At 44.0% G+C, this 13,823-nt stretch overlaps 1 protein-coding gene across 9 annotated transcripts in view; it reads right to left on the bottom strand.

The window, feature by feature from the left end:
* The window catches only part of FHOD3 (formin homology 2 domain containing 3), a 432,675-nt gene that overhangs the window by 233,492 nt on the left and 185,360 nt on the right, over positions 1-13,823 (bottom strand). For all 9 annotated transcript variants that reach the window (XM_045850095.1, XM_045850098.1, XM_045850099.1 and 6 more), the window contains exons 4-5: positions 9,398-9,465; positions 2,562-2,667 (exon numbers count right to left, since the gene is read on the bottom strand). In XM_045850095.1, coding sequence (XP_045706051.1) covers positions 2,562-2,667; positions 9,398-9,465 — 174 coding nt within the window. The remainder of the gene's footprint in view (positions 1-2,561; positions 2,668-9,397; positions 9,466-13,823) is intronic.

The following is a 13,823-nucleotide window of genomic DNA, read 5'->3' as shown; positions in this document are numbered from 1 at the left end:
TGCAGACAGTATGCTTATTCTGCCCTCTGTGCAACCAACCATTCCCTCAGCAGCAGGGAGGCCCTCACTACTCCAACCAGGCCACCACATGGCTGCCTTCTAGAAGGACTTCTCAGTTGGGCTGAGTTTTTTCTTCCTAATTCCCTCTATGACAGGCATTGGTGACCCTCAGGTCTAAAGCCACGCTTTATTCGCTTGCAGCTTCCCCTTAAAGTCCAGGAAACCAAATACAGCAGGTCCTGGAGTAACACTTTCATTCAGCAGCATTTTGTTATAACATTGAGATGTCATAGGAATGTTACTCTTGTTTATGTCAATCATCTATGGTACAACTGGTTTTGATACATCATTTCATCATAGTTCCAAGAGCCTATAGACACATTAAGTGAGGACTTACTATACTCACTCTGCCAGCCTCCCTTGCAGCTACAATGGTCATGTGGCCCAGTTTTAATCCATGGAAGGTCTGCAGGGTCTTGTCAAATTCTGACAAGAATTTGACCTTCTTGATAAAAGGAGACTGACCACAGCTGGCAGAGTCCTCCCTGTCACACCAGCCTTGAATGTAGCTATTAACACTAATGATTACTCAATAAAAATAAACATATACACTCCTAGATAAGGGGCAGAAAAACACGTATCAGGGGTGTCCAACCTGCAACCCACGTGGCTCAGGATGGCTATGAATGCAACCCAACACAAAATCATAAATTTACTTAAAACATGGAATTTTTCTGTGATTATGTGTTGCAATGTATTTAATGTGTGGCCCAAGGCAACCCTTCTTCTTCCACTGTGGCCCAAAAATGCCAAAAGTTTGAACACCCCTGAAGATGGTTTTAATATTAATTATATAGAGGTGCATGTGAGTGCACACTCACACAAGCATTCACTGGAGTAGATTTCTCTTTGTAAAGTTAAAGCATACTTTAAACATAACAAAAATATATTTGTTGTTCATGTGGACCCACTATTCAGGATTAGGCCATTTTAGGTATATGTCCTTCAATGTGGTTCAACTTACGAACATCCACATTAGAGGTGACCCGGACAATAAACAGGAAGAAGCTCTCCCACCCTGACTCCTGTGTTTTCCCCCATTTGAGGTGTTGGACAGTGTGAACGGAATATGAGGCTGAGAAGGTTGGCACTGTCTCTTTAGACACAGAGGCAGTTGCGTTGGAAGGCAACGCGGCAGGACAAAGCTTCTGGTTAATCTGTCTACACACACCAGGAAAGCTTCCATATAAATGTTTTAATCATCCTGAGGATAGAAATAACAAAACTCACCAACAGAGCCTCTCTGACAACCTGCAGTGAGGGTCTATCACACACCCAGGGGAAAACTGCAGGTTGAGAAGGGAGATGACTCCTCCGCCTCATGCACAGCACGGACTAAAAACCGGAGGCAGAGGAACACTCTCTCACATACACAGTTGGCAGACAACGAACACTGACTTGAAAATATATCCTTAAAAAATTTTTTTATGAACAGTAAGTTTCCTCTTTTGCTTTTGCCTTTTGTTACAGTGGCTCTCCAGGAGCAGAGAAAAGGGAGGACTCGAAGTTCAACGTGCCAAATAACAACACAGAACACGAGGAAACGTCTCAGGGTAAAACACAACAGGAACTGTAGCAGACCGTTTCATTTTGCCTGTCTCCAACTAGCCATGGGCACTTGACACTAAATCACACGTGTCCTGTATTTTTCCCTCACTGGGGGAAAGGAGCTAGGGAGTTGCGGGCACGCATGCAGGAGCGGGGACAGGACCTTCCTCAGCTGTGACGTGCCCCGGCCCGGGCCAGCCCCTGTTCCACCACACACTAGAGAAACTGACTTTATGAGGCAAACGTTCCACCTCTGAGGCTCAGATTGTTCAGCTACAAAGTGGAGATATTAAATTATATCAAATTTCCCCTTTTATACATCAAAACTGTTGATAGCAGTGATTTCACAGGGTTCAACCTAATAATTCCTGCCCCGTTGTTCATAGGATTTTTAATAGGATCAAATAAAGTGAGTATGTATATAAAGGTGCACAAAAAAAAAAACCTATAACTATGAAAAGAGCATTAACTTTATGAACTGGAACAGTAGGCAGTGCTTCAAACTCCACAGGTGCATTGCTTTATAAAAAATAAACTTGTGGAGGTAGATATCAGAATCATTCTTTGCACTGCAAGTTCCTGACTGCACCTCCTGAGTCAGGAACAGAAGGACCGGTCCGGTGGGGAACAGGCACTCCTGACACACGTTCCCAGTGATAACTCAAGTTGGAGAAACTACTTTTCCCAGAAATAAGTTAGCCTCTTTGGTTTGGGGTGGCTCTCTACTGAAATGCAGGCTTTACCCAAGCCCACTTTAGTATGCCCCTTCCCTCACCTCGCTAATGGCTAAAAATTGGTAAAACCTAATGTCATCTTTTTCTACCAGGTGGTTTTATCACCTTACTGCTTGATCAAATTTCTTGTAAAAAGCTCTGAGCATTGAACTTCCTGGAGAGGACCCCAGACCTCCCCAGCTGCAGGGGCTGGCCACCCCACGGCCTTCTGTCACTTACCCCTCAGGATGTAGTTCTGGTAGTTCTGGTCCGCCTCGGCTCCCACCTTGATCAAACAGGTCAGACCTTCAGCCACCACAAATTCATGCACCAAATCCTTGTCATCCTGGCAGGAGAGGGGAAGAAAAAGGAAAGAGACTTCAAATGCTGTCGAGGTCCATCCTCCATCCCGACTGTGCTGTTAAAACAACGATGCACAAGCCTTTGAAGCCAGACCAACCCCTAAAGATCGTTCTGCTCCATTCAAATGAAGCATCTCAACTGTTGCCAGAGGAATTTTACAACCAGTCTTCACAGTGTTGTTTGCCAAAGACCAATTATTGCCTTCTGGGCAATCTAATAAAGATAAAGCAAACAAATCTCCTGACTGTCAGGAATATTTATAGTGTTCTGTTTCTCATTCTTCAAAAATCGCCAGGCCCTGCCTCTCCCACCCCCCAAGGTCCCTAGGGACAGGCCCCGTGAAGCTCTCTAAGCTTTAACAACAGGAAACATTCCAAAGCAGCACAGACCATCAAGTGAAGGACCCAAAGCCCCTTGTGTGTTCCAAAAGATGGTCCCTAAGGACGGTTGTTCCAAAGGTCTTGGAAATGGTACCAGAGTGTAAGGAAGCAGCATCTCCACCCCGAGGCAAGTGCTGGCTGGACAAGCGGGAGGCAGAGCACAGATCCCGGGGAGTGCCTGCAGCAGCACGCTGCCCCCAGAAAGAGCCACTTTGGTCGATTGGCCTGCAGACCTGATCACAGGAAGCAGGACATGGGAGGCACCTCAAGCGGCAAGAGTGACACCCGGGAACTTGTTAAAAATGCAAACACCTGACACACCCCTGACTTCCTAGATAGGAAAACCTATAGTGGGACCCAGTGACCTGGGCTTACCAAGCCCTTCAGGTGATTCAGACATGTGCTCAGATGGGCCTTAGCCACCCACGTGACGCGGAGGTGTTCAGGTAGGCTTTGGCCCTGCCTCCTTCATGTGAGGATCACCTGGGAGCTTTAAAAAGGAATACGAAGCAGGACCCTTCCAGGGTCAACTTAATCAGAATTTCTGGGAGCAAGACCCAATCTTTGCTATTAAATTTTCCAGGAAAGCCTAAAGGCCACCAGTTCAAGAACCACTGATGTAATCCTACCTTCTCTTTACAGATAAAGGCTGAAGAGTGACCAACTTCGGCCAAGATCTCCTGTGTCCAACCAGCCCCCAAGTGCACTCATGTTCCTTTGGTTCCCCTTCTGTGGACATCTAGGAGAGGGATTTTTCTACTACTGCCTCAGGAGATGCCCTCACTGGGACAGTACCTTGTCTCCAGCGCAACCGGGATAAGGCAGGGACATGCCTCTTCAATTATAACAACGGAGCAAAAATAAAAAACCTCAGTGATGTAAATAGTAGAAAGCTTAATGGAATAATGAAAGGTTATTCTTATAGGAATGGTCAGCAACCATGGTTTATCTCCAAAAGAGAAAAAATAATTTAGATGAACTGGCATAATTCTCCAGTCTCTATGTTAAATCAGCCCCTCATTTTGATTTTATGGCATTTTCCAATTATATGGATGGAGGACTTGAGCTAAATGTGGGCAGGCTCAGCAGAGGCTCCCTTTGAACCCAGAACTCGCCCTCACTGTTCCGAGGGCACTGGAGGGGGGGGGGTGCGGAGGGGGGGACGAGCGAGGCCTGTGCCCTGGAGGTAATGAGAGACAGCTGTGTTAACTCAGACTTGAAGATAATCATGGCTTTGGAAAGCAAGAGAAAATGGGACAATATCATGAGTTTTTGGAAAATTACTTTACACTCATATGTATAAAGGAAATAAAAAATAATTCTCTCTCCATCCATATCCTTTTCCACCAGCATATGTGAAAAGTGAACATTTAGATGAGCTCATGTCTAGTCAGAAAGTTTTTCCAAGCATGTAACAAATGTTTATTACTTTAACTAAAACTAGATTCACACATGACTTCATGGTGAAAAAGTGAGAACAAGCTCTCAAGAAACCACTCAAGCTAATCACTAATATTAATATAGCGTAGAGTTGACTGACTGCCTGGCAATGGTGCTCAAGAAAATCTCTGGGCACAGGAGACAGTGTTTAGAAAAATAATTCAGAACCCTAACTAAAATGTATGCACAAATGTAGATAAGGCAGATTCTGTTAGGAAACAGAAATTTATGGGTAATAAATGTAAACAATATTTTCCAAATTGGCAGTGTACTAAAATATATAGACACTAACAAACGGTTCTTGAAACATGGGTTTCTGACTAGAATGAAATCGAAATGTCAATGTTAACCAATAAATGATTATTGCTGCATTTCAGAATTTTCTATAATAGCCATGCATTAATCTGTGATCATTTTTTAATGCTGATTAGTCAAGGAATGTTCAGTTCAATCTAAATGACCAATGGCTCTGGTTTTTCATTGCTGGTGTGTTTTATTCCACACCCCTCTCCGCCACCTTGCCCCTTACAAGCCTGGTTCCAAAAAAAACCTCCACATCGGAAAACACAGAGATGCCGGAGAGGCAGGGTCAAGGTGTAAGAAGGAATCTAGGTCCCAGACAGCTTGCAGCTTGGTAACCCATCCCACCCCCAATGCATCCCTACTGGGTGGTTCACAGCTACTCGACGCATGCGTGGGTGGTCTTCAGGACAGGGTATAAACTTCTGATAGCAAGCACCGTCTTCCTTGCCTACGGAGTGTGGGCTAAGACTTCTCAAATATATGTTTGATGAATAAGCAATCGAAATAGAGTCCCTGAGAATTCAGAGAGCCAATGCTACAGAACACGTTTGGTGAGAGGATGCGCAGCAAGACCCAAAACATGTTTGTTTTATTTTTTAATGTTTTCCCCATGGAAAACTTTAAACATACACAAAAGAGACAGAATAACTCAGCAAACCCCTGGTGCCAATCAACTCACACCAATCCTGTTTCAGCTGTCATCCCCCCGTCTGCTGTCATGTTAGTTTGAAGCCAAGCCCAGACATCACATCATGTAATCCATAAGTATTTCAATATGTATCTCCAAAGTAGGGACTCTTCTTAAAAGTATGTACGCAAACTTAAAATTCATACTTTCTTATATTATCAAGTGTCCAGTCAGTGATCACATTTCAGTCTCATAAATACCGTTTCCTTACAATTTGTCTTAAGATCCAAATAAGATCCACATGTGGCAATTAGTTGACATAACTTTTAAATGTCTTTTAATTCTTTTTCTTTCCCTTGAAAGTTATGTGTTGAAGAAACTAGGTCACGTGCCCCACAGTCTGGGTTCTGTTGAGTGTGCTCCTGTGGTGCAGTTCAACGTGGACTTCCGTCCAAGGTCACGTATACATGGGTTATTGCTTACAGAGGCATGATCAGACCCAGGCTGGGTTTCATTGGCTGGACTTCATCATTGACCGTGGTGTGTGTTTCCACAAGGACACACATAATAGCTGGTTGTATCTCATTTCTGTCACATCAGCAGCTCTTGGTGCTCAGGACCTACATCCACTAATTCATCAGGGGTTGCAAGACCATGATATTCTAATTCTAACACTCCTTAGCTAGAATTTTTTATATACAAAACTTCACCTCAACTACTGTTTGATTATCCTACACTTCACATTAGAGGCAAGATAAATAGGGATTCTAAAACAGGGGTGTCAAACTCATTTTCACCAGGGGCCACATCAGCCTCATGGTTGCCTTCAAAGGGCCGAATGTAATTTTAGGACTGTATAAATGTAACCACTCCTTAACTAGGGGCAAGGAGCTCAGCACGGCCACTGGGTATAAACAAGGTGCCAGGCCAGATAAAACAAGGTAGAGGACTGGATTCAACCTGCGGGCCTTGTGTTTGCCACTTGTGTTCTAAAAGTTTACCCACTTTCAAAATAAGGTGCTGGATATTAGTATGCTCCAATGATGAGCAATCTGTTGGGTTTATTTTTTTTTCTAGTATCATGATGAACTCATTAATACAAATAGTTGATGTGTTTCAGTTCATTGCCATTATCATCCATATTGATGCTTATATTGGCCCATCTTTGGCCAGCCAGTGGGACACTCTTCAACATGCTTTTCAGTTCTTTTGGCAATAATCCCAGTAGTGTTTGATAGCTTCCTTGCTATCTCTATATGAGGTGACAAGTTTATTTTTCCCATTTCCTACTCCAAACTTAGAATCAGCTATTTCTCCAAAGAGCTCTGGTTCCTTTCAATATTTTAAGACCACAATCTTGCTGCCTTTGATGCATTTTGCTAATGGTTTGATCATTGCTTCTAGTCCTTTTCCATAAACAGAGCTAGAAATATGCTTATTTCCTTGTTTGTTAAAATAATGTACAACATGAGTTCAGCCTCATTCTTCTAATTCAGGAATACAGTTTTTAACTTAACCTCTTGTACCTTTCTATCTTCTTTCTCCCGCACACCAAGAATCCTAATCTCTGAGAACTCTAAGAATGACAAAATTGCAATAACACACACACGCATACCCACCCAAACATACACGCAGTCTCGGAATAGCAATCCCAACACTACCGCCACCAACATGATTATTGTAAACATGTAAACAGTTCATTTGTGTGTGTGTGTGTGGTTTCAGATGCACAAATTACAGTGTTTTAAAGTCACTTAGAATAGTGCTTCTCTGTGTGGTTCTGCCACCCACTGCATACTCAATGAGGTGAACACAGGGTTTGAAAGTAGGCAAAGCTGACCACCAGAAGCAGCAGGCAGAAGGACTAAATGAGTTAGGGTGAGGAGCATCATGGGCATGGCTCTCTGGTGGCACAGCGACAGTCCAGCACTCCTGCAGTAAGGGATCCAAGTTAGAGAGGAGGACGTAATAAAGGGTGAAGAAGTTGAGTTTTGTTCACCTAAGGAACAGGGATACACAGATGGATACGTGGCAAGTAGAACTTTGGGACAAGTAATTAGCCATGAAGCACTGACTAAATTAGAGACAGGGAGGACTGGAGACAGACATTTGGTAGACCATTTGGTCCACCCAGCCCATTATCTGTTGCTTTAGTGGCACCGGGTACTGTGCAAGGCCCCAAAGACCCAGCAGTAGAACCCAACGATCTCCCAGGTAACTAGACTCAACAAGCGCCCAGATGTTTCCTAAGTTTTATACTTGATATAAGCTGTACATGACAGAGGACATCAGAAGTATTTGGAGGGACCATGACTGCGGTGATGGGTCATTTACTTAAGGGAAAGGCTCTTTGACAAAAGGACAGACAGAGTAGGAGGGAAATGGAGAGACAAGAAGAGTGCATATGGGGTGGCAATGCATTCTGGGATAAAAGGATAGGCCCAGGGGCAGAGGTGCAGAAGAGAAGGCACAGCTTGCTCCTGGAATGCAATCATGGGCGGAACTTACGATGCAGCCAAGGACAGCAAGGTGTGCATGGAAGACAGACCCAGAAGGGCCTGAATGCTATACTGAGAAATCCAGAAGTAATCCAGAAGGCTATGAGGAACCAGCAAGAGAATGGCTTCCTCAAACCCTTCTGGTGGGAAGTAGATAAATGGACTGAGCTGGGAGGACCAGAGGCAGGCAGTGCCCATGGACAGCTGTCGTCATTTCCCCAGAAGAAACAGCCTGACCAAGGAACACCCCAATCCCCAGGGGGATTTTCCTGAGATGTGCACCCCGAGAGCAGTGACATGACAGGTGTACACTGAGACGAACTGACACTGAAGGGGGACTGTGGGTAAAAGCATAAGGGTGTGGCTGAATGAGTCTGAGGAAGAACAGGAGGAGATCACATGGATGGGACAGATCATTGGCCCGCCTTTTTGTCTACTCCCTCTTTGACAGGAGGACACTCATGAAGGGGACTGCCATTCTAGCTAAAATGATCACTGGCAAAATAATCTTTTATCACATGGGTAAGACAGGAACCAAAGAGAGGTGGACTTTACCCTAGAGTCCAAAATCATAAAGGACAGATGATAAACCCATAGAGACACAGGTCAGTGCCAATGCCATCTCCTCCATGAAACCATCTCCGGATCCTGCCCAGGCCTAGCAGCCTCATTGTCCTCCCCTGGCATCGTCTTTCTCCTCTGCCCTGTCACATGGGTGACAGCCCTGGAGCTCATCTGCACACCTGTCCCAGCTCTCTTCACTAAGCTTGTGACTTCATCAGGGCAGAGACCTAGGGAAGGCTCAGGGGAGAAGGACGAGAGGGGTGTAGAGACACTGGCACATGAACAGGGGGCACATCATGGCCATGGGGTTTATTACAGCAAAACAATGGAAATGGGCCAAACCGTCTGCCAACAGAAGAATGAACAAAGCAACTTGTCCTTCACTCATACAACACGAGATATTCACTCAGAGCTGCGCCAGGCTACCTACACCATCCCACTCTCAACAAGTAAGACGGAGTATGGTCTGTGTGCCGTGATAACATAGAAATATAATTAATATAGCAGAATACAACATTGCTGGCAAAGAGTTACCATTAGTCAGGAAACACGCATGTGCACGGTAACATTTAACAATCAGCAGATAGAGACCTGGGGTGGGGCAGGGAGAAGATGGTTGGTACTCAGGATCAGAACACCAGACTTCAATTAATTTGTGGTAGGTTTTTCTTTATAAAATTCTAAAGTAAGTATGGAAAAATATGACTTAATAAAGTTGTCTTTACTTATTATGTTTGAAATAGTTGATGTGGTAAAAACAGTCTCAACTGGTATTTTGACCTAAGTTACAGTATCATCTAATGAGACCTTTCTGTAATCAATAAAAGGTATAACCTTGTCCCTATCTCATTCCACAGCAATACAGAAACAGAACCGAAGAACAGTTTTTTCCTCTCTTACCTGAAATATCTGCTTCAGGGAGAAAAGGGCCCTTCTTAAATCTCGTCCACTAGAGTTGTACAGCTTTTCTGAAATAAAGAAGCAACACATAAAGTTAATTAAATGGACTCAACAGATGGTAAAAACACAGAGAGGATCTGAACAATCACAGAACCTCCACTCGAGAGATGAGTACACCAAACCCATTTCATTTAGGATTCAGGTCTCGCCTCCAGCAGTGTAAAAAATAACCTGGGCCATTACAGGGGGCAGGCAGTGTGGGGGGGAGCAGGTGAGTTATAGACAATGATGCCCTGGTTTGCACCCTCAGCCACCACCCTCCCTCTCTCCAGATCTCTGTGGCCAGCTATTCACAGACCATGACACTTGATGGTGCACTATACCCGAAACATTGACACAGCTAAAGCAGAGTCCACCTCCCACCACCCTTCCCCCTTGGCTCACGGGCGCTGTGCCACCACACTCTCTGCGGCTGGGCTGAGGAAGCTTTGCAGAGCCTCCCTTTCCGTGGGGTCTGAGGGCCACCTTGAGTGACCCAAGGGAGGCACAGTGGCTCTGAGGTCTGACTGGCTCCTTCAATGACAGGAACCCATCCTCGCCTCTGGTTGTACTTGAGCCCTCACTCAAGGATGGGCCTGACTTGGAGCAAGGCAGACGGAGGAGCCCTGGCTCAATACTCTCTGGCTCAAGGCTCCTGCCAGCTGATACAACCCCGCTATTCCGTGGGTCACATTTAACACTTACTAGTTAGGCCAGGCCTGTGTGACTCACGAGGTGAACTTGACCCAGGACCGTCCTCCAGCAGTCACAATGCAGCAGGATAAACAGATGAGCAATCCACAATTACTAGTTGGCTCACAAAGTGCTGAGGGCACATGGGAGGAAGGGAAAAGCCCAGTTCTCCTGGTGTGTGCGGGACGCCTGGGCGCATGGATTTGGCTCAGCTTCCCAGAACCCAAGTGCGGCCCTGACTCAGGTGGCTTGGGGGCCTAGGGTTGGGGTTCTGACACAGAGTGGTACACTGCCCCATTATAAATCAGCCAGCACACTTCCTGAGCACCTGCCAGACACACTATTCTCAGCACTGGGGGTACAGTGATGAAGAGTGCACTGAAGTAACAGCAAAGACTAGGCAATCAGACGGCCTGCATTTCAAAGTGAGTGTCACCACCTACTAGGTATATGACCATGGACCAGCACTTCACCACTCTAAGCCTTGGATTACCCATCTGTAAAATCTGAATAGAGGAAAATGGTTTTTGTATTACATCAAATACTGATGTGATGGAGTGGAATGCAAAATTATTTTGAATATTTAGATGGAATATAAAAGTTCAGAGCAATGCCATGCTGGTAGCCAGCCACCCTCTGTGGGGTGATGGGCAAAGCCATAGGTGAGTGGCATGGACTTGAGTGGAAGGGCATCGAACATGCAGATCTAAAAGAGTCGGCATAGTCTGGTTAGGGGGAGGATATGCCCACTTTGCACAGTGCCTCTGGAAGTGAACGAAGTCCCATATGAAAGATCCGACATCACAGAATGTAGGTGGTGCTCAGCATACACATGGCGAGGTGTTCTCAAAGACAGCATCATGGACACTTTTCCTTCTTCCCATCCACTCTCCAGACCAAGGCTAGAAGGACTGGATGAAAATGACGCCATGATTATGTCACTGCTCCCATTTAAACCCTTCAGTGGCTGCTGGCTGCACTGAGAATGAACACCAAAATCCTCTGCATGGCCCATCCAGTCCCTGGCCATGCAGCCCTGGGCCTGCCCCCTCTGTGCGGCAGACTCTCTGGTGTTCACTCCATGCCTTGGGCAGGCTGGCCCCTCCGGACTCACAGTGTACACACAGCTGGTGAGTGGCAGGTGCAGGATGCTGAGGGGGGTGGTGTCTCCCCAAAAGCCCTCCTTAATGTTGAACCACCATGGAATCCACCACCTCTAAATACAATATACAGCCCTTATTAATGATGAAGTTTCAATTAAGAAAGAATGTATTGCCTTCCTGATAACAAGCAGCTGAGAAAACTCCAAAGGAATCAATCACCCAAAAGCTGAACATCCAATTCATTGTGGACCCTAAGGAAGGAGGCCTGAGGGACTCAAGCCCACTCCGAAAGTCCATGCATGGCCTTGAAATACATGAGTAATAAGTAAATGGAGTGAACTACATGCACCCCTGTCAGAACCCAAGATTCCAGGGATGATCGCTTCTTCCAGTTTCCAGGGCTAACATCTCAGAATTCTCAAATCTCAGAGAAACACGGTTTTGGCTAGTAGCACTACTCATTTATGAGAATAAAGCTGTCAGGAGCAAGCATGGGGCTACATATACCCTGAAAAAGACAGGCAGATTTTTCTTTTGCAGGAAGAACATTACTGGGGGAGAGCATCTTTGTATAAGGCTACAAGGCTTGCATTAGGCTTTCTTGCTGTGTACCACCAGACACACAGAAATCTGTCTTAAATGGATTCGTAATATCACCTTTAGTTCCTAGCACTCTGTCATGGCTTCTGATTCATGGGAATGATGGTTAATTGTGTTCTGATTGTTAAGGTTCTAGTACTTGGTGCTATAGTTGAAACAATTGGTTTTTAAAAACAGGATTAAGTATTATTAGAAAATAAAAAGCTGAGAATGACTTAACATTTCATGAGGGGTTTTGCATCTATATTCATGAGGAATATTGATCGGTAGTTTTCTTGCAATGAGGTTGACATTGAGTCAATGCCGACCTCAAATTGGAAGCATTCCCTGCTTTTCCACTTTCAGAAGGAGTTTGTGTAGACTTGGTATCATTTCCTCCTTCAACGTCTGGCAGAATTCCACAGTGAAGCCACCTGGGCCTGGAATGTTTTGTTGTTGTTGGAGGTTTTCAACTATAAATTCAATTTCTTCAGTCAAGATAGGGCTTTTCCAATTATCTTTTTTTTTTCTTTAATGAGCTTTGGTAATTTGTGTCTTTCAAAGAATTTCTCTATTTCACCCAAGTTATTAAATGTACAGGCACAGAGCTGTTCACACTATTCCCTACCATCCTTTTTACTGACTGCAGCAATTTCTTCTTTTATCTCTGATATTGGTAATCTGTGTCTTTTTTCCTTTTCACTTGGTCATTTTGGCTAGAGATGTATCAATTTTATTGATCTTTTCAAAGGATCAGCTTTTGATTTCACTGTTTTTTCTATTGCTTTTCTGACTTCTAGTTCACTGATTATTTTCCCCCCTCTGCTTGCTTCTGGCTTAATTTGTCCTTTTTCTGAGTTTCCTGAGATGGAAACTTAAATAATTGATTTAGACCTTCCTTCTTTTCTAATATAATACTTAACGCTATAAATTTCTAAGCACCACTTTAGCTACATTCCACAAATTTTGATATATTGTGTTTTCATTTTCATTTGGCTCAAAATTAAATGAATGTTGAATATTTCATTCACTTCAAGAGGGAATAACTTCATCTTGTGACTTTTTTCGAACTATGATTTATTTAGAAGTACTGTGTTGCTTAACTTCCAAATATTTGGGAATTTTCCAGATAAGTCTTTTTTTATTGTTGTTCAAGTACAGTGGTCTCCATTTTCCCGCCACCACTTCCCCCCCAATGCCCCAATCCTACTCCCCTTTGGCTTTGTCCCTGGGTCCTTTATACATGCTCCTTGACGACCCTTCCCCTCCTTTCCCCCGTTACCTCCTTCCCCTTCCCCTCCCCTCTGGTTACTGTTAATTTGTTCCTTATTTCAATGTCTCTGGTTATATCCAGATATCTTTCTGTTACTGATTTTTTGGTTTAATTTCTCTATTGCTAAGAATATATACCTTATATATCAACTATTTAAATTTGTTAAGGTCGATCTTATGACCCAGATTTTTTTTTATCTTGGAGAATGTCTAATGTATACATAAAAATAAATGTATATTCTACCATTACTGAGTGGAGTGTTCCGTAAATACCCAGTAGGTCAAGTTCAGTGATAGCGTTATTAAGGTCTTCTATCCTTACTGAATTTCTGTTTACCCATTCTAGATTTTACTGTGAGAGGAGTGTTAAAATCAACTATTATGGTGGATATGCCTATTTCTTCTTTCAGTTTTATGAGTTTTGCTTTAGGCCCTTTGAAGTTCTGTCATTAGGTGCACTCACAATTACGGTTGCTGTGGTTTTCAGGTGAATTGACCTTTGTCATATGTAATGTCTGTCTTCATCCCTGGCACTATTCCTTGTTTTAAAACCCACTTTTCTAATATTTTCGAATACTAACATGGTCAGTTAGTATGTGGTTAGTGTTTTCAGAGTGTATCTTTTTCCATCCTTTTATATTTAACCTATCTATGTAGAGTTTCTTGTAGATATGGTTGCAACTTGTTTTAATCCCACCTGACGGTGTCTATCTTTTGACTGGTCTGTGTGCACTGTTTTA

The sequence above is a fragment of the Phyllostomus hastatus genome, unplaced genomic scaffold, assembly GCF_019186645.2.
Source record: "Phyllostomus hastatus isolate PE091 unplaced genomic scaffold, TTU_PhHast_1.1 phas_contig_80, whole genome shotgun sequence".
Taxonomy (NCBI): Eukaryota; Metazoa; Chordata; class Mammalia; order Chiroptera; family Phyllostomidae; genus Phyllostomus; species Phyllostomus hastatus.
This window is presented reverse-complemented; position numbering and strand designations above follow the sequence as displayed.